The following is a 27,154-nucleotide window of genomic DNA, read 5'->3' on the forward strand; positions in this document are numbered from 1 at the left end:
CGCACACACACACACGTGTGCACGCACACACACACACACATGGACACACGCGCATGCACACACACACATGCACACAGCTTACACATACACAAAAGCGTACACACGTAACAGGTTACATACATGGTTAGAGTAGCAAAATAATGCTCACGCCTGTCCAATGTGCAGTGCAACCATGCATGTCCAATGTGCAGTGCTCACGCCTGCCCAATGTGCAGTGCAACCATGCATGTCAAGCCCAAGGCCAACGTGCCTCAGCACAGCCTTTATAGGAAAACCTCCGCTTTCTGCTGACCCTGGCTTCCGGGTGAATCTTCTCCTTCACAGGTCTCGTAAACTCCCTGCGTTCTCCGCGTCATGCTCACCACAACGAATGCAATGATGATAGCCAGAATGATTGCCACCAAAACACAGACGATGATGATGACGACGACACCGCTCGATACTCCGCCACCGGAATTGTCATCAGCGTTCCCATCGACGGTAGTGATGGAGGCTGCTGTCGGAGCGCTTGTGGCATCACTTGCTGCACTTTCCGAGTGAATTGAAATAGGGACCGGAGCCTGGAAGGGCGTGACAACGGTGGTCAGGCCAGGGGTGGTTTCGGTGGCCTCGGTTGTCGCTGGTGGGGTTGAAGCTGCCGGGGTCGTGGGTTTTGTGGTAGTAGGTGTCGGGGTGGTGGTTGCCGGGGTGGTGGTTGCCGGGGTGGTGGTTGCTGGGGTGGTGGTTGCTGGGGTGGTGGTTGCTGGGGTGGTTGTTGCTGGGGTGGTGGTTGCTGGGGTGGTGGTTGCTGGGGTGGTCGTTGCTGGGGTGGTGGTTGCTGGGGTGGTGGTTGCTGGGGTGGTGGTTGCTGGGGTGGTGGTTGCTGGGGTGGTCGTTGCTGGGGTGGTGGTTGCTGGGGTGGTGGTTGCTGGGGTGGTGGTTGCTGGAGTGGTCGTTGCTGGGGTGGTGGTTGCTGGGGTGCTGGTTGCTGGGGTGGTGGTTGCTGGGGTGGTGGTTGCTGGGGTGGTCGTTACTGCGGTGGTGGCTGATGGGGTGGTGGTTGCTGGGGTGGGTGCCTGTGTTGTCGTTGCTTCAGTAGTCAAAGCCTGCTCTGGGGTGGTCACAGGCTCGGTGGTTTCTTCAGCTACCGTAGTTACGGAAGTTGTCTCTCGGGTTTCTTGACCTTCCGACGTATCGGTGGTTGCATTTTCTGCTGGAAACTCTGGATACCCAGCAGGATCAGCAAACAGCAAATGTAGAAAAGAAAGAAATTGTCTTCAGATGGTTTGAAGCATAGGATGCATACATGCAAAGCCTGTCGTGGACAAGAGCAACTTAAAAAAGAGACTACGCTTATGCTATTCATGGTGACCTTGGAGTTTCAGTTTGTCACATACGTGTCTTTCTGACCCTTATTGGTCGTAGTGACAAGCCTATGAAAGTCATCGTTTTCTAGCTCCTGATACGGGAGTGTTACCCAACAGTACGCTTACAAAGACGTAAGCCCACAGATATACTGTAATTCAACAAATTCACCTTTCCGAGGATATTAATTGGACTCGGATGGAGAGCCAATGATGAATTTATAGAAGAACAAAAAGGACCAAGGAACTACAAGTTACGCTATAATGTCCACTAACACCAACCAGTTAGTTGTAGAACGTCAGTACCGTCGGTCAGTGTCGTGCAAAGTTATCGCATGAGCTGATTGTTCAGTAACTGGTGGTGTCAATGGACATTATAGCGTAACTTGTACTTCCTTGCTCCTTTTCTTTTCTATAAAGGAGATTTATTTTCGGCTATTTTTGGCCTTGGCCTTCAGGCCAGAATTTTGTTGCAGCCGAAATTTTGGTTTGCAAGCTTCGGTATGACAGCATATACAGGCATTAGCAGCAGCAGTACAGGCTGAAATTTTAATGCGGACAAAATGGGTTTTTTTGCCTTTGGAGGCCGAAATTTATATTTTAAACACACCGAATTTTTTTAGACTTACAGTAAGCAAATCTAGCGCTGAGTGCAGGTGCACGCCAAGTCTGGCAGCGTCCAAACGTTAATAAAACCCCAGGGAAGGCGTTAAGGAGACAGGCGGTTGGAGGTGTTAGTGGGCTATTGAGTGATGGGCGGGCATGAGCAGAGTATCATAGTGTAGCTAACAGCAGAGGCATGTGATTAGAGGTGCTTACGCTAAGCATTTGGTCAGTTCATTTTATAGGTGCGAGGTTTGTGAGGCAGAGCTTATTCGCATAGCTGCCTTAGGAGATCATTTCAGATCGTTTAGTTCGGCACAAGCTTCTTCGGTGCCGTCAGGACGTGGAACTTATCTGCAATACAAAGGTAGTATTATTACTCTGACGCAAACCTGCACGGCCGGCTCATCTCCCAGACCTTCCATGTGATGGTTAGCGGCTTCCTCCAGACGTGTTTAGCAAGCCAGGGCATCGGGCACGCTACGGTCACAACGGTATTGACCGTACCACTCTTTGCACATGCGCCGCTCTCTGGCCGACCTCATCCCACCTCCAGCACATGCGCCGCTCTCTGGCCGACCTCATCACACCAGCAACACGACTCCAGGTTTCATTGATAAACAGGTCGAAAGCTGCTTTTTACCATTTTAGAACATCCCAGATGTTACGAATTTCACATACAACCCACTAACCGTCCATCCTACTTCGCAATTCAGACAGATCGCTTGGGGTTATCGAGCGGTAAAGTGCGTGTGCACACGCGCATACTTTTTTATGTCTGTGCGATCAACTTGCAAATGCACAATCCTCTTAGCTAATTTCTGCAATAGCCAGCTGAGGTGCTCTCAAACGTTGTCCAATATCAACAGACATGTACTGGAGCAATTGAGAAAACACTTCTTGAATTAATATTTCATTTTCATTTTCCGAAAGGATTATCTGGTGACTGATATTTACTGGGAATACACATGTGCCGTTCACTGTGGTCGTCTTACAGGAAACGCTGCTCAGCACTGCCAGCTACACCGTGCAGTCTGTCCACTGGTAATAACTACACGTACCAGGGTAGTACCCAGCACTTACATACATGTAAACAGATGGAAATTTGAACAGTTTGTTGTAAATGCATGACTGTTGTGCGTGCTTCATCTGCATACAACTAGCGCACGTGTCATTTTTGTCGCTGCGGAAAAGTGAGGACGGATGGGCCAGGCTGGCCATGATCTAAATAGGAAGAAACGAATACTTTTTTTTTGTCTTTCATAAAAGACGCCCGAGAAAGGATATGCACTTGACTTGTAAACCTCCATTCAACCGATATGGCGTTTCCCTCTGGCTAGTGTCGGCGGTTGACTTCCCTGCGAATGGCCTGTTGCGTTGGCTTATCTTACAATGGAGGGATTGACTTAGGTGTCTATGGAATTCTAACCCCATGGAATTCGAAGAGGAGTTGAGGATGGTTGCTTGCGATGGTGTCGCAATTCAACAACCAGTGTGTCGGATCAAGCACTGATCTTTCCTTTAGAAAGCTAACTCACTGAGGACTGAGGAGTTGGGTACCGGCGGGTAGCATATCGTTTCTTGTTCAAGTTACCTGATGAGGGCAATTTGCCGAGACGATGTTTTGAGAAACGAGTTCGAGTTTGCAGCGTGAATGGGAAGAGAGCGGGTCCGCTCTGAAACCTTTCCCCAAAGTAATAGTTAGTTGTTGTTATTGTTTTTAGTTTTTACTTCACCCGATAAACAGGCAGGACACAGTGTACTGCCTTCTCATTAGACAAGGTCGTCATGTAGTTCTCGCTTGATGTCTGGAAACGCGGACGAGCAAAGCCTCCTGTTCAAATTCCCCGTGCTCGCGAGATCAGCTGATCTTGAGCAGGACTTACATCTTGCGCCTGGAATCTGACAGTTCCTGCCCGCAACGCCGACCACATTTCCCAATCACGTCACACAACGTTACAAGTAAGTGCGAGCGACGAGATGCACGACTACTCAGTACAGCAGCAGTACGTCTAAAAATACACGACGTGTACTCGAGAATTCCTGTTGCAGGAAACACGCTAACGACTATTTCGTGTTTCTCGACCATCAGCGAAAGCACAAAACTAAACAGGCACGGAGACCTACACGCATTGGCGAGACAAAACAAAAGAAATAACTTACCGGTTATCAGGCCTTCTTGGGCATTCGCCCTACTGCTCCACGACAGGGCCAGGGCAACCAGCATCACGGCTAATAGTAACGATCGGGCCATGTTATCGCGCTATCAAGACAAAGAACACTGTCCGGCGAAAAGGGAGCAGGGCGCACTCACGAGCGTAGGATTTTATCGTCCACGTCGCTGCAGTAAAGCTGCAAATCTCTGCTTCTCAAGCGCACACAACGACAGAATGCTAAGCACAGGCCTGTAACAAATAATCTCAACACGCACAGTAAAAGAAGAAAGGCGACTCTACAGCGCTGCAATTCGTTCTTTGCTGAATGAGTTCCTTCCTCTAGTGATACACATAACAGCCTGCATGCGCTCTGCAGTCGTTCGCGTTGATGCGCACATCCGTGGATTACCGGCTGGAGCTGAAGCCAGTACGGCAGTAGAGCGGTAGGCAGTAGATCTATGCAGATCTACACCATACATAGCCTGGCGTAGGCATGACCTACCCAGGCTACAGTCAAGCATGGCCAAGTGCGGCGTGGACAGGCCGGGCAATGCCCACTCCATTCAACAATGGAAATGAGTTATTCATTGTAGGTCACACATTAGCAAGTACATGAACAGCCCACACACACTCAACAGGGCAACAATAACCTCTCATTTGCTGGGCCCGACTGCACTCTGCAGCGAGGTCAGCCCAGATGTGCACACTTGCCCACGAACAGACTGTCTACAACTAATGTTACATTTTATCATTCCCTTAGTATTGACTCCCATTGATTTTCGCTATACCTATTAAAGCAGTCAAATATTCCTGCATATTTCACTCCTTAGGGCTATATTGACTGCTTATTATTTGACTGCTTAGGGGTTGGGCAGTTGAACGGTGCCTAGTGCAGCATTGTCACTGCATGAGTAGGTGGTGGTGCAACGGTTGTGCAATCATAAAACCGGGATTCATGAGGTTATCGTTCTGGAATTTGAAATACGGACTGTTTGTCGTGATAAATCTAATATTGACTTTGTACTTGGTCAGTATAGGAAATAAAAACCTCGTAAAAGACCTCGGCTTCGCCTCAGTCTTTTACTCAGCTTTTATTTCCTATATTGACCTCGTACCCAGTCAATATTAGATACATACTTTACAGTCAGTACAACAAGTACAGTGTACCGGCCTGGTGTACTAGCTCAGTAGTAGCTAAGCGCAGGTTGACTGGTACTACTCATGATGAGCTTAGTCAGTGGTAGGTCTACACAAGACTTTTTATGTTTTTTTGACTGCACTCTGCATGCAGGGTGCAGTATACTGCCCACTTCGCTTTACGTGTTGTGCATGTGGCCGTCGATCGGATAGATGAAGGTCTAACAAACACCGGCGGCCTGCCGCGACCCACGCTAGTACCAGTACTACTAGTAGTAGTACCACCATGAGTCCATGACCACAGAGTGCACAAACAGCACGCACACGACATGCTCGACAGTTGATAGACAGCACCTAGTAAGTCTTTTTTCTCTACAAAATCCACGTACATTGTATATGTATCTCCAGACACTGGGGTGAATAATGGAGTGTGTTGGTGGGGGCCAAAAATTAAGCTCCGCCGACCAGAGGTCTCGGCTTCATAGCTCCATGGACGCACCAAAGGGAGATTGGGTAGGGAGGATTATTATTATTATTATTATTACAAAAAATGTATTATCTACGCATGCATCTACGCAAGAGTCACCACCAGCCAATTAGGACATGTGTCAAAGTATTGAACGTTTTCGTTCCCTTCTTGTCAAAATACTAGGGAATGATGGAAATAAGCTAAAAGACTACAATTATAAGGAAAAGAAGTTCAGAAATATATCACTCCAATTATGTGTAGAAGTGACACGAAAAAAAGATGTGAAGAATCAAGAAAACAGCATACAAATCCAATAAGTGACAAAAAACGTAGTGACAAGAAAAAGAGAGAAATATCAAGAGATCAAGGGATCTATTTCGCACCTTCACGACGAACAGTGCCAAACAACTGCAAAGACAACACATTCTCCTTCTGAACACAGAGCTCAGGGTCTAACTTACCTATGTACAAAGCTTCCAACACGGCAAGATGTAGCAAAGACCTACCACGCGACAAAACAGAGAATACATCATCGGAATACCACTCACGACAACAAGCACTGCCCGACAGGTGACACTTGATTGCTGAGGTACCGTTTCCCTGACCCGACGACTTGGCCGTTGTCACCTCCGATCCTGCCGCTTGCGAATTTCTCCCATTACGCCCTGCGTCCCTGCAATTCCGATTGCCTCGGTCGAGATCAGTGTGCTGCTCCACGTCCAGTCTGTCCTGCTTCCGTGGTCTACCTCGTTTCTTCACATTAACCGTTGTTGTCACTTCCAGTATTGGTTCTTTTGATTCGTCATCAATTCGTCTCCTCAACTGGCTTCTGGTGACTCGTCCGGGGCTCGATTGTCCAGATGTCAGTTTCGGTGGTTTCCGTATAGGTCTCTTCTTCTTGTTGACTGTTGTTTGGGTTGCCTCCAGCCTTTTTTTTGTCACTTATTGGATTTGCATGCTGTTTTCTTATTATTATTATTATTATTTTTTTCTTATTTTGTTAGGGATTTCCCAACAGGCAATGTTGCCTTTTTACTGGGAACCCTAAATGAGACTTTGTGTGAGCGCGAAACAAAGCAGGCGACTCGGCCAGGCGACAAGATGGAGGCAGCGCATTCCACCTGTCGGCACCAAGATACGCAATGGAATGGAAACCATACCGGGAGTGGCAGGCAGGCAAGACAAGAGATTTTCTTGATTATTCACATCTTTTTTTTTCGTGTCACTTCTACACATAATTGGAGTGATATATTTCTGAACTTCTTTTCCTTATAGTTGTAGTCTTTTAGCTTATTTCCATCATTCCCTGTAGTATTTTGACAAGAAGGGAACGAAAACGTTCAATACTTTGACACATGTCCTAATTGGCTGGTGGTGACTCTTGCGTAGATGCATGCGTAGATAATACATTTTTTGTAATATCTTCTGCCTCCGTCCTACTTTCAAATTATTATTATTATTATTATTATTATTAGACCTTCCAGTGGCTAAAGATGAATCAGTGCCAATAGACATGTAGATGAGGAGGGGGCGTTTGCCAGCCATGGCGTAGAAAGATAGTATAAGAAGTGTGGTGGTGTACCAATGCCATGGTAAATAACAGAGGAAAGGGAGCAGTACAGCCGACGTGAGACGACCGAGACTAAACAGGTATATTGACTATTGTCAGATATTTAGTGGGAATGTTGAAATGCTGCTTTGCAAGATTGCGAAATGAGGGAAGATTAAGTTGAAAAAGAAAACAGAAGAAAGAAAATGGAAAGATTGTGTTGCTCAGTGAGAAAAAGGATAAGTTGAGTATTGATGTGAGTGCTGTTAGACTTTTAAATTCAAGAGGAGACTGTCTGTGAGTGTATTATATAAAGGAGAGATTACAGTGTACATGTACATGTACATGTTTGTCCAAGCAGGGTAGGACACTGCAACCCCTTACCCGCGTATGCTATGAGTGGCCCAGTGCCAGGCTGCCAGTTCCTTCTGAGGAGATGGTGATAAGCTGCTGTCTTGAACCGTTGGATGTTCTTTGGTGAAATGGGTGGGGAATGATTGATAGAGGAAGGCAGCTGGTTCCAAATTGGGATGACAGAGTGGGGAAAGGCTCGGCTCACATTGTTCCGAGAATTGGCAGGAAAAACATTCTGTAACTGATGGGGATATGTAGGTGTAATACCTCGCCTACATAATCATTGTAAAAATTAATTTTAATGTTTAATACTTAGCCTTCAATATAAATAACCTACATGTACATGTACATGGACGTGGAGATACATCCAGTGAATACAGTACACGTCCATACATGTATGTACATGTACATTGTACGTCACGGTGAACATTATTTTACAGCCTCTTTAACGGGCAAAATAAACACATTCAATATGAATAATTTCCCCAAGGGTTCCACAAATTCTCAACTCAGATCAAACGTTCCTTTCAACTCAAACGTACATTGTATAGTGTACATGTACATGTACGTCTACTTTCTGGCCATCACTACCAGTACAGTCTGTGTGTGCATACAATGTAAAATTACATTATACAATCATGTACATGTAGATGTTGTTTGGAATGACATGTGATTGTGAACCATTCAGCACTACTGAACTAACACTTGTGCAGCCGCAAATCTACTTTGCGGCAAAGTCTGGCCTTGCGCCTGGTATGTACGAGTATCCCTATGGACCCTAATTCCGGACCCGTGGTAATATTATTAATTTTACATGCACAATGTACATGTAAAATGTAGGTATGTACTCAGATGGAGAGCCAAGGTTTAGTTTATACAAAAGAAAAAAGACCAAGGAACTACAAGTTACGCTATACTGTCCACTAACACCACCAGTTACTAAACAATCAGCTCATGCGATAACATTGCACGACACTGATCGACGGTACTGACGTTCTACAACTAACTGTCTAACAGCTCTAGCACATCTTGGATGCGCACTCCAACAGCCTTCCAACTTAGAAGGTTTTAAGTTATAGAAGTAACATAAGGAGGGGAAGGTGAGCGCAACCAAGATAAGCACGAGCTGAAAGTCTCAGCTGTGAAGGACGTTATGTAACTTCTATAACTTAGAACCTTCCAAGTTGGAAGGCTGTTGGAGTGCGCATCCAAGATGTGCTAGAGCTGTTAGGCAGTTAGTTGTAGAACGTCAGTACCGTCGGTCAGTGTCGTGCAATGTTATCGTATGAGCTGATTGTTTAGTAACTGGTGGTGTTAGTGGACAGTATAGCGTAACTTATAGTTCCTTGGTCTTTCTCTTTTGTACAATGTACATGTAGGTAGAAATGGTTTTATTCATGACTTTTGGTTAGAAAACCAGTACTGTAATTTCACAAATTTTCGGTGTGCTTTTATTTTCGGTACTTTCGGTGCAGCTGTTTCATACCTAAAATTTCAATACACCGAACAAACACTAACACGCATACTCCCATAGGGAACTGCTTCTCTGTACCGAAAATTTCTGTTCACCTAACCTGGCCTTTTGCCCTCATACCGAAAAAATTGAGCACCGAAAATTTCTGAAATTAGAGTATTAGATAAACCTTGTTATAGTTCACGCAAATGTACAATCATGTACTGGTGCATGTGCATGTAGCTTCTTTCTGGAATAAAAAAAGCTTTTTGGTCGCGGTCTATCACAACATTTTTGTAAAGTTATTTCGTGCCCCCTAACGTCAGTAATGAATATAGCGAAAGTTCATTCCAAACGAAACTTTGTACTACACTACAGTTGTAGTTACTATTACTTATACCATTGTACACGGTAGATCTGCATGTACATGTACATGTACATAATAGACCCTTTGCACAATAACAGTCACGTGATCCGAGACGGGGCATCCTCTTCGATTTTTGTGCAGAGTATCAGTTGTTGAGCATGGTGAAACACTGTATTTTTCCATTTTGGAGATGGAGGAGAGAGTGTCGAGTGGTTTGCCATCGATGGCTGTGGAACCCGTGGAGGAGCCGTCAAATAAAGAATGGTCTGTGAAGGAACTGAACAGGGTAATCATGCAGTTTAGGGTCCCAAATTATTGCGCACTTTCCCAGTGTTCAGTGTACTGTCACACGCGTTTTCAGTGTACTTTCACTATGCTTCTTCTTTTCTCATGTGAAAGTTTTGTTTCCTTTGTCAAAGTTTTGTTTCCTGTGGATTCTGCCTGGCTCGCGCATCAACTCTGACGGCTGGGCCGCATACGCGCAGATCAGGAACATCGACGGTGGCGTATACCAGCACGATGTCGTGGTCCATGACGACAACTTTGTTGATCCGGACGACCGAACGATCCACACCAACAACGTGGAAAACATGTGGATGCGGGCCAAGCGCCAGCTGAAGCGCAACTTCGGCGCCTCGCGAGAGTTGTTCCCGACGTACCTCTGCGAGTTCGTATGGAGACAGAGAGTTCGCGAGGAAGACAACACGTTCGGCTCCCTGCTCCGCAGTGTTCACCAGCAGTACCCAGTCTGATCTGTCCTCGGTTTTCATGAAATTAAGTTCATGATGTGAAAGTACACTAAAAATGCGTGTGACAGTACACTGAACACTGGGAGATAATTTGGGACCCTAAACTGCATGATTCCCCTGAGCAGTTTTCTGCTGAATGAGGGTGCGTATCTGTCTGGAAAAAGAAGGAGCTATTGGAGCGGTAAGTTTTCGGCAGTCAGTGGATATTTCGGATTACTGTAGATTGAAATCTATTTTTATTTTCTCTACCTTCTCTCCTCTGTCGATGTAGAGAACGCTTCTCTATGCAGAACCCTGATGCTCCTAGAACTAAGAGGGGCACCAGTCTTCCTCGAGTGTACCTTCATCATGCCCAACTTTGTCATGCGTCCGAGTGGATGAGTGATGAACTTCTGTTTCCCAGAGTGAGTGCCACACCATGCGTGCTCATCTCCAACGCAGGGGCAAGTCGCCGACGACAGTGAAGAGGGCTAGGGAGCTGATGGAGTAGTACTAGTGAAGAAGCCCGTGGATAGTTTCCATGAGTTTTACTTTGGTGGCTACGTGCATAATGTGAAAGTCTGTCATATCGTGCACACAGCCACAGCTCGAGCTCAGATGACTTTCTCCGCACACCTGAGCGATGAGGCTGCGTCGCTCTGCACTTCAACATCAGCAGCTCGAGCAGCGCCAGCAAGCAGTGGATCTTCCTTGCAAAGACAGGGATGGGTCATGCCTATTTCTCAGGCTCCGGAGTCTCTTGGCAGGGCGTTCAGCGTCTTCGCAAAAGCAAGGATGAAAGTCGTCACCGACAAAGTGTTCCGAGCACAACACTGTGAACGATGTCGCAGCAAACTGCGGCCCTCTTCTCGCCAGAAAGGGGGGATTCAAGAGTGTGGAATGCCAGCATAACCAGTGAATGCATGGAAAGACAGGTGGGTTTCTTAGACTAGCCACTAGGGATGACGGTTGCTGCAAACAAGAACCCAACAGTGGTCCTTGGAAAGCATTTCGGAACTTCTTTCTTCAGAACTAAAAAAACTTCAAATGAAAAAGGCTGGGAAGTACATACATGAACATCGCGTCTGGACCGTGAAAACACTGCCTGTCACAGGAAACTTGATCACGTCCTGCAGCAAACCATGCATGCTGGTTGCATGCCAAGTGTGCAGCGCGTGCACAGCATGCCCCGTACCGTCTCGATCGACCCCTAGGCGCTAGGCCCTCTCGCTTATTGTGCAAAGGGTCTAATAATAATACTAATAAGTGCTGTACATGTAGGTCAGAAGGCGAATTCGAAGCGAGCGAGAAAGCAGCACTACAACTACATGTACATGTACACAATACATGTACGTACGTAATCAATCATTCATTTGTACAAGTGCCACTCATTAGCACGCCCGCCAGACTACACCGCAGGCGCACGACTACTCTCTGCTGACCAACTCCAAATCGAAGCCTCCAGCAACAAAGACAAAGCAAAACGAAAATAATATTCTGTCCAGAAAGCAGAGCATGGAAGACGTGTCGACACGTGACATGTCATAGGCTGCGATAACCATGATAACAGCACGAGCGCTCAGGCGCCTAGGCGTAGCCATCCAACGCCATTTTGCACCATGGCAACGCATCTTCGGCAATGAGTGTACAGTGTATGTGTATAGGCAGGCCAAGGCTGGTTTCCTAGGATTCGACCCCACTCAGCCTGGGTAGATCTATCCGTAACCGTAACCAGGTAACCGCCATCAAGAGTAGATCTACATGTACACGAAAAGCGTTTGCCGCCATGCATTCACGATCACCATGATCACCGATCGGAGCCGCTGAAGGTAATCCGAAGGAGCACGGACCGGTTGTACTTGCACACCACTGCCACCACTTGAGAGACTACAGTCAATGATGTCATGTACAATAATTATTTTTTACAATTTCTTTATTTACAATGGAAAATTATTTGTTTCTAGTGTAGAGACTGCCAGTGCAGTAGGGGAGACTTTTATGGCGGAAACAGTTTGCTGACTACAGCATTTAGCTATCATGTACATGTACATTGTACTTATAATGGTACATACAATACTACTACATGCACATAATTGTACGTGTATGATGAGTCTATCGTCCCCAAAAAATGCTGCAAAATGAAATGGTAGTCAACTACTTAGTACATATACATACTGGTATGTGCAGCATTGGGCGGATTTCAGTACATATACATACTGGTATGTGCAGCATTGGGCGGATTTTTCCGCGACGATAGGAGCACTACTATGCTGTAAGACATGTTATTATAACGAGTCGCAAATTTAACAATTGTCCAAAATTCATAGGTTAACGAGAAGATATGTTAACGATCTTGCAGTATTCTGCCATATCCACACACAGCATATATGGAGCAGTACGGCCTCAACGGATCTATTATAACGAAGAAATGTCATCCGTTAAACGTTAGATTTGCTTCCTCGTTATTTTATATACATGTCTTACAGTAGTGTGGTGTAGTCATATGTTGTTGTGTTGTTTGTGTGAGAGCGGCTTCCCTGGAGAGGGAAACGATAGAGTGGTCATTTTTAGACAGGTTCCTGTACATCACAAGATCACGTACATGTACTCGGTACAAACCAGAAAAAAAATGGTGATTCTGAATAATCACTGATGGGTGATTCTGAATGATCACTATGGCAAAGAAGCGGGAAGTACGAAATAGTGAGTACAGCGCTGTATGAGTATCTTAGCATAAGTACACCTGTTACACCGTGTTCACGGAAGCCCTGGCTGGTCCATGCTGTAGACTGAAAACGCTACGAATACGTGGTAGCAAAGCATGCACAGTTGGCAGAGCGATCACTCACCTTGCGTCGGCGGGGGCAGGCAGTCGCTCAGAATGTTGTCGTAGAGGCCGCTCTTGGTGCACTTGACGGTGGTGACGGCATTGTCGGGCAAGCGCAGACCCCGACTGGCATCGCACTCAACGCTCACGCTAGTCAGCACTGCTACCTTGGCGGTGGTTGACCAGAGGGGCCGGCTGTAACGCAGCGTGCCAAAGGAGAGCTGCTGGTACGGGAAGCAGCTGATCTCGCCACACGCTGTCATTACACAGAAGTCAGAAAGATGCAGCAGAAAGATCAGTTACATGTAATCCTTTAAAGTATGTAACACGGCGAGTAAGGGGAAATACCACAAACACTGCAAGTGCTTAACCCTTTGAAGCCCAAGGACGAGTATACTCGTCCCTAGTGATTTCCCAAGGACGAGTATACTCGTCCAAAACGCGCACTGGTTACGCATTGAGCATAGATCACTGTACAAAGCTTCGTATCTCCGTTGTCCTTTCTTTGATTTTCACAAACGATAGCTTGTTGGAAAGGTAAGGAAAAGACCTTTCCAGCGGTGTGTCACTTGTGGCAGCGCGATGCGAAATACCCGAGCGGCGAAGACCGGAACGCGGTTGAATACTTCTAAACTTTAGAATTTTGAAATTTTCGAGTAGAGCTCGTGTGCGCATGGGGTTTCCCCATGACTCATACCAGTGCAGCCCATGCGCGATGGGTACCAAGATGACCGCTTGAGCTTCAGCAGCACGGAGAACTTTGAATCGTTGTTTTGTGTTGAGTAAAAGTCATGAACCGAAGGAAATTGTCACTGTGGGTGGTGTATCTCGTTCAGGCGCGATAGAGCTGCACTCAAGGGACTTGGAGGCGCTTCTGTTGCTTCTGCTTAGTGTCTAGTCTTTATCTTTGGTTGGAGGAGATCACAAGCTTTTCAGGGAGCTCCAGATCATGAAATTCCAGTGCTGGTGAGTGAATTATGAAATTTTGAAGTCGACCATCCGTGGTTGCGTGCAGCGCGGTGCGAGTGCCTGGGAAATCAGAAAACCCAGCTGGGCTTCAAAGGGTTAAAGACCATAGACAAGGGGTCATCTTCAAATATGTGTGTGTGTGTGTGTGTGTGTGTGTGTGTGTGTGTGTGTGTGTGTGTATGTGTGCGTATGTGTGTGTGTGTGTGTGTGTGTGTGTGTGTGTGTGTGTGTGTGTGTGTGTGTGTGTGTGGTGTGTGTGTGTATGTGTGCGTATGTGTGTGTGTTTGTGTGTGTGTGTGTGTGTGTGTGTGTGTGGTGTGTGTGTGTGTGTGTGGTGTGTGTGTGTGTGTGTGTGTGTGTGTGTGTGTATGTGTGTGTGTGTGTGTGCACGTGTGTATGTGTGTGTGTGAGGAGGGTAGAACATTTGAGATAGGCATCGGAATTGATGAGACAACCATCACGACGGCTAGAGAAAGCAGTACGTAGGTAGCCAAGTTCTAAAATCTTTACCTTCTCCTCGCTGACAGCATCGTCCCTTCTCGGCATCATAGACTAGGTCTGCGTTCTCTGGAGATACATTGCAGACGTACGACCCCAGCGTGTTCTTACACATACCGCAGTGACGCTCGCACTGGTGTAGTCCGGCTGAACACTCATCTTGATCTGCATATACACACACATACCAACAGAAACACACACACACACACACACACACACACACACACACACACACATACCACCAGAAACACACACACACACACGCAGAAAAAAACAGAATCAATGCTGTGCCAATGTATGTCACCAGACTGCCCCAGTTTGCAGCTGATACAGGCGGCATTGGTGCGTGACAACGACTCGATTTTCTCCACCGGCCTAGACTTTTGAAATAACATGCTCAGGGTTTTGTTCCTGTTGAGTAAGCAAGGTCTCAGTAGTATTTGGAGTATTGAACCTGGCACTTGTAAACATAATCTTGTTGCATCGGGACTCGACTTACCAACACACGTCGGAGGAGTTGGCGGGTTCCATCTGCTGTTCTCGCAGATGCTGACCCGGCGGCCGTTGACCACGTAGCCGTCGTCGCAGTCAAACGTCTGGTACTGTATGCCGTTCTGCATGTCCAGTGCCGTTCTGCCGCGGTCAGGTGTTGGCAGCACGGTGCACCGCAATTCTGCGAGCCAAACACAATGTGTAGGAAAACAGGAAAAGAAGCGTCACTCCACGGCAGAGAATTCAGTGGTAGACCGTGTGCCGAAAAATGCCTCAAGGAAAGCATCAACCACTTACTGCAGGGATGCGTACATTGAACACCGTGCAGGTGGAAAATTTCTTCGGTCAATAATTTCGTCCTAGGCCAAAGAAGGGGAGTTCGTCCGGTTGAAAATTTGGTCCAAGGATCATAAGAGCGTATTGAAAAGCCGGACAAAATCGACATTAGTCCGGCATTCGATTTAGTCCAAGAGCTCCCTGGACGAAAACGATGAAATTTAATTCCAGACGAATATTTCTGCTTATACAGCCCACTACATTTTGCACACAGGCATATGTTGTTGTGTTGTTTGTGTGAGAGCGGCTTCCCTGGAGAGGGAAACGATACCCATTGTGTTTACTGTCATCAAGAGTGCAATAAATGGGACTTTGATGTCTAGCGAGGTGAAGTGGTGAAGTATCCATGACTTACTCATTTCGCATTGGTCTCCAGTGAACCCGTCAACACACCGGCACTTGTTCGGCTCAACACACGCACCTCCGTTCTGGCACGGCCGATTGCACGTGGCTGCATGCAGCACACACACATACACACGAAGAAATCCAACAAAGAGATCAGCGGTGGACTTTGAGAACAATTTGCAACCCGTTTGAGAAGAGCCTAACGTGCTCAGTAGCTGATCAGCAAACTTGCAGCACACACTATCACATTACAGTAAAACCTTTCAAGGCTTCCACTCGGATAAGGCAAACACTTGTCCCAGCATAGCACTGCAAGCAGGGACAAGGGATGCTATTTCGGAGCATTTCCAGTCAAATGACCCTGGAAAAGAAGATCACCTGGCCACAGAGTGGTCATTTTTAGACAGGTTCCTGTACATCACAAGATCACGTACATGTACTCGGTACACACCAGAAAAAAATGCATCGCCTACCGACACAAACAATAGACTCAAGAAAAGTTAGCAATATTTTCTCACACAATTCGAAGCAAGTTCGTATCATGTGCACAGCCCTTACTAACTTACGTATTGTGCAACGTCCAGTGTCATCCTCGGACCAGCCACGGTCGCACTTGCACAAGCCAAAATACAGGTCGAAACTGAAGTCGCTTTGATTACAAACTCCTTTGACGCAATGGCCTTTCAACCCAGTATCCGTGCAAACTGAAAAGAGAGAAAAAGACGTACAAATCCACATTGTGTCCCACGCTCAGAGATTTAAAAAATTAAGTACAAATCTTTCGAGGCAAAAATTCAAGTTACATTATTTTGAAAGTAGTTGGCAACTGTTCTCCCCGCACTGTTTTCCTACTCTCTATGCTATACTACAAAAGAAGGACGCCATAGCAACACATATTCTAGAAAGCCTTGCTTCTAGAAATGAAGTTTGTCATAGCAACACATATTCTAGAAATGAAGTTTGCCATAGCAACACATATTCTAGAAATGAAGTTTGCCATAGCAACACATATTCTAGAAATGAAGTTTGCCATAGCAACACTTGGGGAGGATGTACTGACCTTTATCGCAAATAAGGCCATGGCGAAAGGTAGCGAGCGTGCAATCGCATTTTCCTGATGTAACGTTACAGCGAGTCAAGCCCGAGGGTGCGATGCAGTCGTCACTTGTGCGACACTGACCTGCAGGAGAAAAGACCACACGGAGAGACAGGAATTGAATTGAAGTATACTGCAGGGGGTCAGTGGTTGTATGTTTCAGGTCTGGACAGCCTTTGACAGGACACCCACTGCAACAACGACAGCGGTCGGAAATTCCACAAAGAGATGTTGATAAGAATCGAATTTATATAACCACGACAACTGTATTGTATCACCTGCCTACTCAGCATGGCATTAGTCCAGTTACCAGGATACCTAACATTCTGCATTGTCAGCCAGGTCACCAGGTATCAATTCAATTAGAGCAATAAGCATTACATGAAATCACACTAGGGCAGTTTTCCAGTAGCATGCAGCCGACAAGTCAGCAAGGCACACATAATATAATACAGTGCTGAAAAGTACGCCAGCAAAATCTACACCAGCCACAAGAATCAATGGTTACACTGGAGCTCCTTCCAATGTGAGTGTGTTCGGCCTAATTCGCACCTAATAATCATAGCACACTGTCACATTCTCCGCCTTCACTCCACTCTTCGTGTAACTCAGATTCCACAACAGACTGCAAGCAGTCCTTGTGGAATCTTCAACTGTCACAAGCAGTGGAAGATTCATCATCTAGATAATGTAATAATATACTTTATCTGTGTGCTATCCTTAAAGTTATGTGTCACAGAGTGCACACCTGACGCATCCTTGCTTGTAGCAATTACTTCTGAACTGCATGCGGCTGGGAAGGCACTTGTGGAACTAGTGACGCAGTAGCACATTAGTGAAACTTGGAAGTTGTATGGGTGTCAACTTGAGGGTGACTTCTGTCCTTCCCAATGTGAACCGTAATGCCTTCCGGGCTACATTAGTAGTAGTACGGGGGGCCAGGGCTGAAAAAAGTCCTTCAAAAAAAGTTTCGTTCCGACTTTTAGCGCACAACAATTTGACACCACAGAGTCATAGCGGGGGCAATACAGACATGAAATCTAAAAAAACCGCTTCGAAAAGTGAATGGAAGGTCCCGAACGAGGTGATTTTGTCCTCCACTCGGCCAGTAGGTGCGGTATGCCCTGGAAGTCGTAAAATAATGACTTGCCAAGACAGATGAGACTTCCCTACACAACCCCAGTGCAGGCCCGCTGCACAAAACTTCAGTCCTGGTATTGTTGACACGCAGGTGATGGTTTCGGCACCTCGAAGGGCCCGGGCAACAATTTCGAAAGTGGAGTAGGGTGTGGTATGTTGACTGGGTTAACTCTCTCTCTCTCTCCTCCGATCGACTTCCGAGTCGGTCCTGGTATTGTTGACAAGCACGTAGCGGTTTCGGCACCACGAAGGGGCTGCACCTCTAGCACTAACAATGTGAGTTTCACGACGGTAATCTGGCGCCATCATGGAGGTGCCGGGATGTCGGAGGGCAACTCGGCAAAGCGTCTCTGCTCCCGTCGTCGAGTCAGGAAGGAAAGATAGCATTTTTCTGTCGAAAGTTGTTGCTTGGAAAGAAGCACAAGTACCAAAAGACATCTCAGTGCCAATCTCTCAACGCAGCCCAGAAAGTGCTCGATGCAGCTGAGGTAAGAGAGGACAACGCAATTCATTTTCATGCCTTTCATGCCCGATTGCTCGAGAGGTAGATCTACATTGCCATCGTGACTGTTTCTGCCACTATACGCGAGTTTTGGAAGACAAAAATGACATCGATTTATCGGACAGTACAGGTGGAGAGGCGCAAGTGTTGGCTAGCTTCCTTGCAGTAGTCCACAAGAAAGACTTGTGGCACAGGAAAAGAAGTTCCTTGATCCCATTCCAAAATTGAAGCTCGGAACATTCTCAAACAGAAAGTCACGAACGCCAACCAGCCAGAGCAAAGCAGTATCTGTATTGCGTGCCGACTGCGCTCTTTTCAGCAAGATGGCTGTTATTGCCCAGAGTCGCCATATGGATGTTCGTCAAATTCTCTCGTACCCATTGGGCGGATCAGCACCGTTATCTCTCTGTACCTCAGATGGCACACTAGTGAAAACTAACAAGTCTGCACTGCTCCAGTTGCTCGTGAAGGTTTCTGATGGTGTATGTCCACCCGGAAATACTCCATCTGAGTCAAGTGCTCTCATTGTTGATGCTATGGCTGTGTTGCAAGCCATGAGCCAGAAATCACTACCTGCTACCTTCTCTGACCATGCATATCACATCTTCATTCACTGCTCACCAAGGCTGGAAACTAGTGGATGGCAAGCTCCAGGTTGACTGGTTGTCCCTGGAGCCTGCTCCCACAGCCCTAATGGAGTTTGTTAAATACTGCTCCATCTGATATCCGCACTGCTACATCGCCTATTTCGCCATGCATTACTTTCATTCTTAGGGTACCCCGTAAGAAGACCTTGAGTCTGTGGGGACTGCCCCATGAAAATATGATTAAATAATATTAATAATTTAGCTCGTAGTTGTACTGATGAGGCCTTTATGGCCGAAACAGCTTGCTGTCTATAGCATTGGGTATCACGCTCCTCGGCTTTCGCCTTGTTGAGCACTCTCAGTAGGCTGCTCTAGTGCTGCTGCATCGCGCAATGCCCGCTACATTTTGTAGTTTGAGCACTCTGGCGCTAGAGCGACGAGCTACCTTAATGTCTGTGGTGCCTCCTTTGCACCATGGCTGGTAGCTCGGCCTATTTAGCTCATAGCTGTACTGATGAGGCCTTTATGGCCGAAACAGCTTGCTGTCTACAGCATTGGGTATCACGCTCCTCGGCTTTCGCCTTGTTGAGCACTCTCAGTAGGCTGCTCTAGTGCTGCTGCATCGCGCAATGCCCGCTACATTTTGTAGTTTGAGCACTCTGGCGCTAGAGCGACGAGCTACCTTAATGTCTGTGGTGCCTCATTTGCACCATGGCTGGTAGCTCGGCCTATTTAGCTCGTAGCTGTACTGATGAGGCCTTTATGGCCGAAACAGCTTGCTGTCTACAGCATTGGGTGATAATAATAATAGTAATAAATGCGGCTGCAAAACAGGCTGTGACGGAGGCCGCTGCTCCTGCAAAGCACAGTCTTTGCATTGTACTGATGTTTGTGGATGCAGCGCTGCAGATAGCTGCCAGAACAGGGCCAGTGATCTGGGCAACTACAATTTATACCTGCCACTATAGCATGAGATTGAGTTTCAATTACGTACATCTACATTACGCAATGCCCGCTACATTTTGTAGTTTGAGCACTCTGGCGCTAGAGCGATGAGCTACCTTAATGTCTGTGGTGCCTCCTTTGCACCTTGGCTGGTAGCTCGGCCTATTTAGCTCGTAGCTGTACTGATGAGGCCTTTATGGCCAAAACAGCTTGCTGTCTACAGCATTGGGTACAATACATACATGTACACATCCATGGACAATATACACGTAAGAGTATTATGCTTTTTTATATTCCTTTCTGGCATTCCTGCAGTCTGTATATATCCCAATGGTCCTCATTCCAGATCGTGTTCACTTGATTTTAGTCAATCGTTTTACAACATTACTGTAGGCTAAAAACAAGAATAACACAGTAGTTGCTATGGTGTTGCTATGCAGTTGCATGGTTGTCATGCACTAAACTTCAACGGCTAATTTCAGCACCTTCCACCACGTTTCGAGGGTCAAAAAATATAATATAGTTGAGCTCCTTGTGGTCCCCTCTACACGTTGAAACTCTCAAAAAGTTGTGCGCTCTCAACTGCAACGAAAGTAAATGTTTTGGGCACCTGGCCCCCTACTACTAGTGCCAGCCAGGTACATCACAACAAACTCTTTATGCCAAAATGAGATGTTAGCTCAGAGTCTGGGACCGGTGTGGTGAAAGTTGAGCTGTTCTGGTAATGCTACACATACACTGCTCATTTCTCAGCGACAGAGTCACCATGAACTCACACAAAGACATTACACATGTTCCCTTGCTATTCACAAGGAGTGTTTGAATTACACGGGCAAACATTACAGTCGATAATAGGCATATTTTAGGACACAAATAATCTAACCCCTGCTACTTTTTTCTCGAGTGTCGCCATTTCCAAGTGTGCCCCAGCTATCCATGTTATTTCCCCATCCACTTGGAAACCTAGGGCCTAGTAGGCAGAGCACCACACTCTAGTCGTACTTATGATGCTGAACACTCACTCCTGTCACAATAGTGAGTCACGAAAGTGTGGTAGAGCGAGCCAGATGCAGAGCCAATGAGAGGCTTCTAGATGCAGATATCTGTCACCCCTCTCCAGGCTGTCCAGCCCTGCACACACTCTGGCAGGTAGCTATTGAAACAGGAGTGTCAAGTGGTCCACTCGATATCCTCTCTCTCTCTCTGGCAAATTGCTGTGCACAGCATGGCTCCAAGGTCATGAAAGAAGCCGCTTGCAACTGCCAACAGGCCGCTACAAAAAGGATTGTGCTCCCACAAAACTGTCTTTTCACACCCTTAGCTTAAATTCAAAGAAAACAGAACTTTCCTATGACTGTCTTATTAATATTCAGGAAGTCACATCCATATTTGAGCAAAATGAAGGTGGCTGCAGAATTCAGCTGTGCTGAATCGTGACAACAATAATGATATGTCGGAGCGCCATCGAACAAGGATCAGTTTGCTCATGCCAATATGAACCCAGGCAGGATGGTAAATTTCAGCCCCAGGGGTACACCGTGCAGTCAATGACTGGTGCCTAGTACAAAATTCTCAATTCACCAGCATGACACTGTGCACGTTTTCCCTGCCCTGTCCTAAATCTGGAGTTTGTCAGTCTCACACCCCTCACCATCCCATTTCATCCAGAAATATCTCGGACACGGAGCAGGTCCACTTTCATCATGACGCAGTATCAAAATGCCCACGCTGAAGTCCATGTCCCATTAACTCTCTCCAGGACAGGCAATTCCCCTACTAAAATATCGGATTCCTCGACCCAGCTGGACTTCAGCCCATATGTCACACAACAGGCTGCTCCGACAGATCCTACTCTCGCAAAGCAAAGTTCCACCCAGGGAAGCAAACGACTATCACTCATAATTCATTGCTTTCACCTTTCGACGCAGCAGTGCTACACAATCATGTACACGTGTTTCTATTGGAGGAATGATTCACCGAACGCCTGAAGAGAAACAATACAAGGATAGATTAACCTCAGCAAGTGTTTCAAGTCTGACTTGTCCGCCCCCGTGGATGCCACTTCACGTGCTCAAAGATCATATCCCCAGATTAGCTCAAGTAAGATTATGATAGCACAATAGGTGTATCGTATCTTTGTTCAGCAAGTATACCTCCTTTGGCATTTTCGTTTCTTCTTCCACCGACGTCTTGTGCATATTCAGGCAATTGTGAACACTACATGGGGTACGTGTCTGATTTCATATACCCCATCACAAGCCGGAGCCTTTGTCACCAGACACATGGTTGTATGCAGATCATCTGCAGACATTGGTTATCTTTCCAGTCCCACGGGGGGGGGGGGGGGGCAGAGACACAGCGCAGAAGTACTTAGCTTCAGGTATGTGGCAGCAGGAATAATACAGTGGGAGACATTACCAAATAAATGCTTTGCCTGCCTAAATTAGTTATCACCCACACTGACTGCATTACAATCTAGTTTACAACTGAAGACGTATGCACTGTAAACAGCAGCACACGATCCGTCCGTGTTGCTTGCTCGACCAGGGCCACTGGCTGCATGAGCACATATCAATCAAGGCTAGTGATGCAACGGATATCAGGATATGGCCTATTCAACAGTAATCAGAGAAGAAGAGGCACATCTGTAGTATCCCTGACTGTCAGTAATCACACAGCCACATCTCTACCAGTAGTTACATTGTAGTTCACAGGTACATTCTATCTAAGTACTTCTCACGCGCAACCACTTAGGACTAGATAGCCCTGCTTGCAAGACCGGTAAGGCATGACCTATTGCGTTCATGCTGTACTAATACATTACATTGATTCCTGTATAGTCCGTTCCCCATCACTGACCCTCTTGATCCCTTGGGAGATTCCTTCCCGGTTCTAGGCATCCAACAGCTTTCTTCCCCGAATCCATGTTATTGTTCAGCCCTAGCTCACACACATTCAAAGGTCTTTTCCTTAGATCTTTCAACAGTTGTCTTCCTAGTAATCTTTTGCCCTCGCTCCCAGCTGCTCTCTCCCTCTGGCCTATATAAACCCATCATTCTTTCTCATTGCTGTGTGGAATTATGAAGTGAAGAGTCTAAGCCCAAGAGCTTGTTTTCCTCCCGCTAGTGCTGTCAGCCTGTATCACTTTCTGTTGTAAGTCCAAAGTGCCTCAGACACGATCAGCAACAACAATTATCTTATGTCACCAGATCAATTCTAGTGGTGGCATCCAACCTGAACTGATCGCCAGGAAGAGTCGATCAATATTTACTTATTGCGAAGAGAAAGTGCAGCTACGTTCTCACGAAACGAAGGTGTGCACAATGCTAGTATGCAGTCCATTACCCCAGGAATATCCTCCATTTTAAAATTATAACAATGTTCATACATACTTTGGAGATCTGGGAACTAATTTATGGGTGCGCTTTATGGGTTTTGTCGCACACACATTCTCCACTCTACAGTGTTCTATAGAATCCTGAATGGGACCATCATTATCCAGTGAAGCCCAGGTAATTTGAAGACATGAAGCCATTCTAATGTCTAGCTAGAACGAGGACAACTTCATCTACTACAGGATGAACAAGCAGTGAAGTCCCCCGACTCTTGCTGCGCTGAACGGGATATAGTGAGTGTGCAGTGCACGGCGTTTAGAACAAGCAGCTGAAAGATCTGCCAAGATACACACACCGGGGGAGAGTGTTACAATGTAGTTGTGGGAGTGTGGGTCATGAAAAACGTGAACAGCATGAACGAGCCCGACAGTGTTACACGCACAGCTTGGGTGCACTGATACTACTCCGCTCCAGTAGAGCAAACATTCGTCACCGCACAGGCTGCTACAGCGCGCCGATGATCCGTGTGGCACCTCCGTTTCTAGCGGACACCTGTTTGACTTCGGGGCTAGATTGCCCCGTACGTGGCAGGAGTATACACGGTCAACACATATCACCCCGTTCACGGCCTGCATGTCCGCGGAAGCATGGCCACGGGAGGATGCATGCGGTCAACATGGCCACGCGGGGATGCACAATGACACGTGAGCACAGCCCCCAACACCCCGGACTATTCGTCAGTCACATGACAATCATCAGGAAGAAGGTTGTACACGTGTGGAGTTTCCTCTTGCCCATCACAAACACTGATACAAAACACTGGTAACACTGCGAAAACATTGGATGCGTTTCAGCCAGTTACTCGAGCTCCACTGCTGAGACCTAACAAAGTCACAACAGCTAGCCGCCCGGATATTGGGTAACAAGTATACACAATACTTCATTGGACGTCACCGTCAAAGGTCCAGTCATATCTCAATCCAAAACTCCACCCTACGTGAAAGTGCGAAAATTATGCCTGTCTAACAGACTCCCCCCCCCCCCCCCCCCCTCCCGAGGCTAAATGCTCATTCACACACTAACAACAATACAACCGTATCTTCAGCAAAGTTGGTGTCAATTTAGCTGATGGGCGGGCATAAGAAAGATTCCATGTGCAATAGGGAGGAAGGAGGAACACCTTCTAGAAATTTAACCCCACAGAACAAAGTTTAGCAAGGCAAGGGAAGCTACTAGTTATTTTTTCTATTGGGGACGCAGGTTGAGCAATACATTGTTCGCCAAGTCATATCAGGAATACATTGATTGAATGCCTTTTTTTGCTCAGTGACCTGGTTGCCTTGTCTACTACAAGTACAGAATAATGACTGGTGCAGAGCAAGAGTTTTCTATGCAGTTCTGCGTGCACTAACTACTGGTACACAGACAACCACCTTGCACACCAGGCATTCAGTCACACCATGTCCCTCCCCCCAGACCATACAATACAGTCATTATACAAAACTCAACAACACCAATGGCAATGATCAGAGCAGTTCACACCTGCACGCAGAGAACTACACACAAGTACACACACGTAACAAGGATGTAGGTACTGAGTACTGCTGGGTACAGTAACAGTCACACAAAACCAGCCATGATTGTTCTCTTGATTGTTTGAGGCAGTGGAAACACATAATTATTTCCAGACGTTGTCTCTATTCTTGTGGATCTAAACACCGCAATTGATTACCCGGAGGAGAGTATCTCTGGCAACAACACAGCAACCATACACTCGCCACTACTGGAGCCTGGACAAATGTTGCTCTATAATTCGTAAAATCATGCTTGCCCAGTCTAGTAGGGCAGTCTTGATAAGGTAGGAAGAGATCAGTGGGAGAACGCTATCACAGATTATCGCTGAGCTGCGAACGGATTTCACCTGGGATACGTCCCAAGAGGAATCTCCGGAGGACAAATCGATTCCTAATGAAATAATTCTCAACGAGCTACACGTCAAGCACGTGTGCGGCATCGCATCGGATCGTTGCCACCAAGGGACTGAAGTACCAAGGTCGCAAGACTTCCAGCCCGGCTAAACGTGTACTGGGATCGATTATGAGGCTGTTGACAGCCAATGTTGTGCAGATCTCCAACAAAATAAAATCTTTCCCTCTACCACCAGGGTGCACCCCTAATCGAAATCTAATTGATTATGCGAACATGTATTGCTTTCAGCCTTTACACGTTTTCCCAGTGGTACACTGTCAAGAGTTCGCCAAGACGACCGTTATTGGAGGTCCTGTGCGCGGAGCTTGGTCATTTGGCTTGTCAAATCGTCGATTGAAATGTCCAAAATTGCACAATCCCCTCGCTGTGTGCGCTGAGGAGTGTCTAGAGGCGTTATGAGCTGCACACCACAATTTGGCAGCGCTCACATCCCTAAAGAGGATGCGAGCTCAGTCCCCATTATCTCCCTGGAAGGATCACGTTTCTCGACACACAACGAGCAACTACCGTCTGCTACCCTACAGGACAACTCCCAAACTGCCAAAGCCAGAAACAAAAGATCAGAAAGCATGTTTTGCAGAACGCGAGTGGTGGTCACCACACGGCATACCATCAGAGGGCTAGTCACATTTACCAATGCTTGTCTGAAGCTGACAAAGCATCAAAATTAATAATAGATATAAAAGTATTGGACTACCCCAAAGAGGAAAAAGAGTTATACACATTGAAGTCTATCAGGGAGGAACGCCACACAGCACTTCTCTAGAGCAGTCAACCATCGCTACAGATGCATCTCCAGCTACCAGAAACATACACACAACAATACCCACAGAGGGCGGACCAACTGATGAGCTCCTAACCCCTGGCGAATCTGATTTGAGAAATTTCACCACCTCGCCCGAAGAGAGTGATAGGATTAAAATAATTATATTTCTGAAGCCATAAAACTTACCGTTCGCTGACGCGGAAATCCAGTAGAGAACTCCAACAACCAACAAGACGAGGTTGTTCGCCGACAGCAGGTGCTGGTGATTTGACATGGTGGCTCACTGCTAGCTGACGCAAGGAAGCACTGATTCGAAGTTAGTTGGCTGTTTCAGCCAGCAATTTCGGTGATGGCGATCTCGCTAACGGGACGTAGTTTGCAACAGGCTCATTCAAATAGCGCAAGACTACACAGCAAGTCACTACAGGGTTCGTACGGAGGAACACGGGGATTATGGGACGTATTGTTTTCCAGGATTGAGATCTTCTGCAACCTGAAAACTCAACGAGGTGCAGACTCTCCCACACACACAGGCCCCAGCTGAGAAAAAATTCTCCTTCAACATGTGCACTGGAATATTAATACTCTCGCACGAGAAACGCGTGACTGTCCTAGCTAGCTGGGCTCAAATTATTAATTTTTTTTAGTTTGCTGAGCGCGCAACGAGTGACAGCGACTGTCTGCATGCAGGGGGTCTAGTCGGGCGATCAATGGACAGCTAGCTAGCTCAAACTCAATCAATTAAGACTGCCCCCATACACACATACCACCACCACCACCGCCACCATCCGGGTCGAATATCGCCTTATCACCAACTGCCTATAGCGAATGGAAGACTTTCGAAGTCCCCAGGCAATCTTTTGTTGTGAGAATTCTCCAAGACTGCACCTGCTCGCAGAGGCATTGCCTTTGTTGAACTCAACTGTCTCTTTGCGTGGGCCAAGCGTGCCAGTTACTCTACCAAGATACATGTACATGAATGGTGGGATGTCCTCGTATCAAAGCCGAATATGTTGTAATTGTGAATAGTAAATACATTGTAGATGTACATGTATGCTCACAATGGCTGCTGCTGTGCCCCCAAGTAACTCTCTGTGTCTGGCCTTTCATTTCTCCTTCAATGATGATTAGTGCAATTCCACCTGTAGTCAATACCGCTGCCGTGTTG

At 46.7% G+C, this 27,154-nt stretch overlaps 1 protein-coding gene across 2 annotated transcripts in view; it reads right to left on the reverse strand.

The window, feature by feature from the left end:
- The window catches only part of LOC135819777 (mucin-2-like), a 27,631-nt gene extending 831 nt beyond the window's left edge, over positions 1–26,800 (reverse strand). Inside the window, exons 1-8 of one of the 2 annotated variants that reach the window (XM_065333045.1) lie at positions 26,173–26,800; positions 16,687–16,806; positions 16,193–16,330; positions 15,637–15,732; positions 14,953–15,126; positions 14,466–14,618; positions 13,009–13,242; positions 1–1,201 (exon numbers count right to left, since the gene is read on the reverse strand). The exon at positions 1–1,201 is cut by the window's left edge and continues 831 nt beyond it. In XM_065333045.1, the coding sequence (XP_065189117.1) occupies positions 264–1,201; positions 13,009–13,242; positions 14,466–14,618; positions 14,953–15,126; positions 15,637–15,732; positions 16,193–16,330; positions 16,687–16,806; positions 26,173–26,260 (1,941 nt within the window). In that variant the 5' untranslated portion in view covers positions 26,261–26,800 and the 3' untranslated portion in view covers positions 1–263. Of the gene's footprint in view, positions 1,202–12,059; positions 12,697–13,008; positions 13,243–14,465; positions 14,619–14,952; positions 15,127–15,636; positions 15,733–16,192; positions 16,331–16,686; positions 16,807–26,172 lie in introns of those variants that run through there. The other variant, XM_065333046.1, reaches the window with a different exon arrangement.
- Positions 26,801–27,154: the final 354 nt, after the last annotated feature.

This window comes from Sycon ciliatum, chromosome 6, assembly GCF_964019385.1.
Source record: "Sycon ciliatum chromosome 6, ocSycCili1.1, whole genome shotgun sequence".
Lineage (NCBI taxonomy): Eukaryota > Metazoa > Porifera > Calcarea > Leucosolenida > Sycettidae > Sycon > Sycon ciliatum.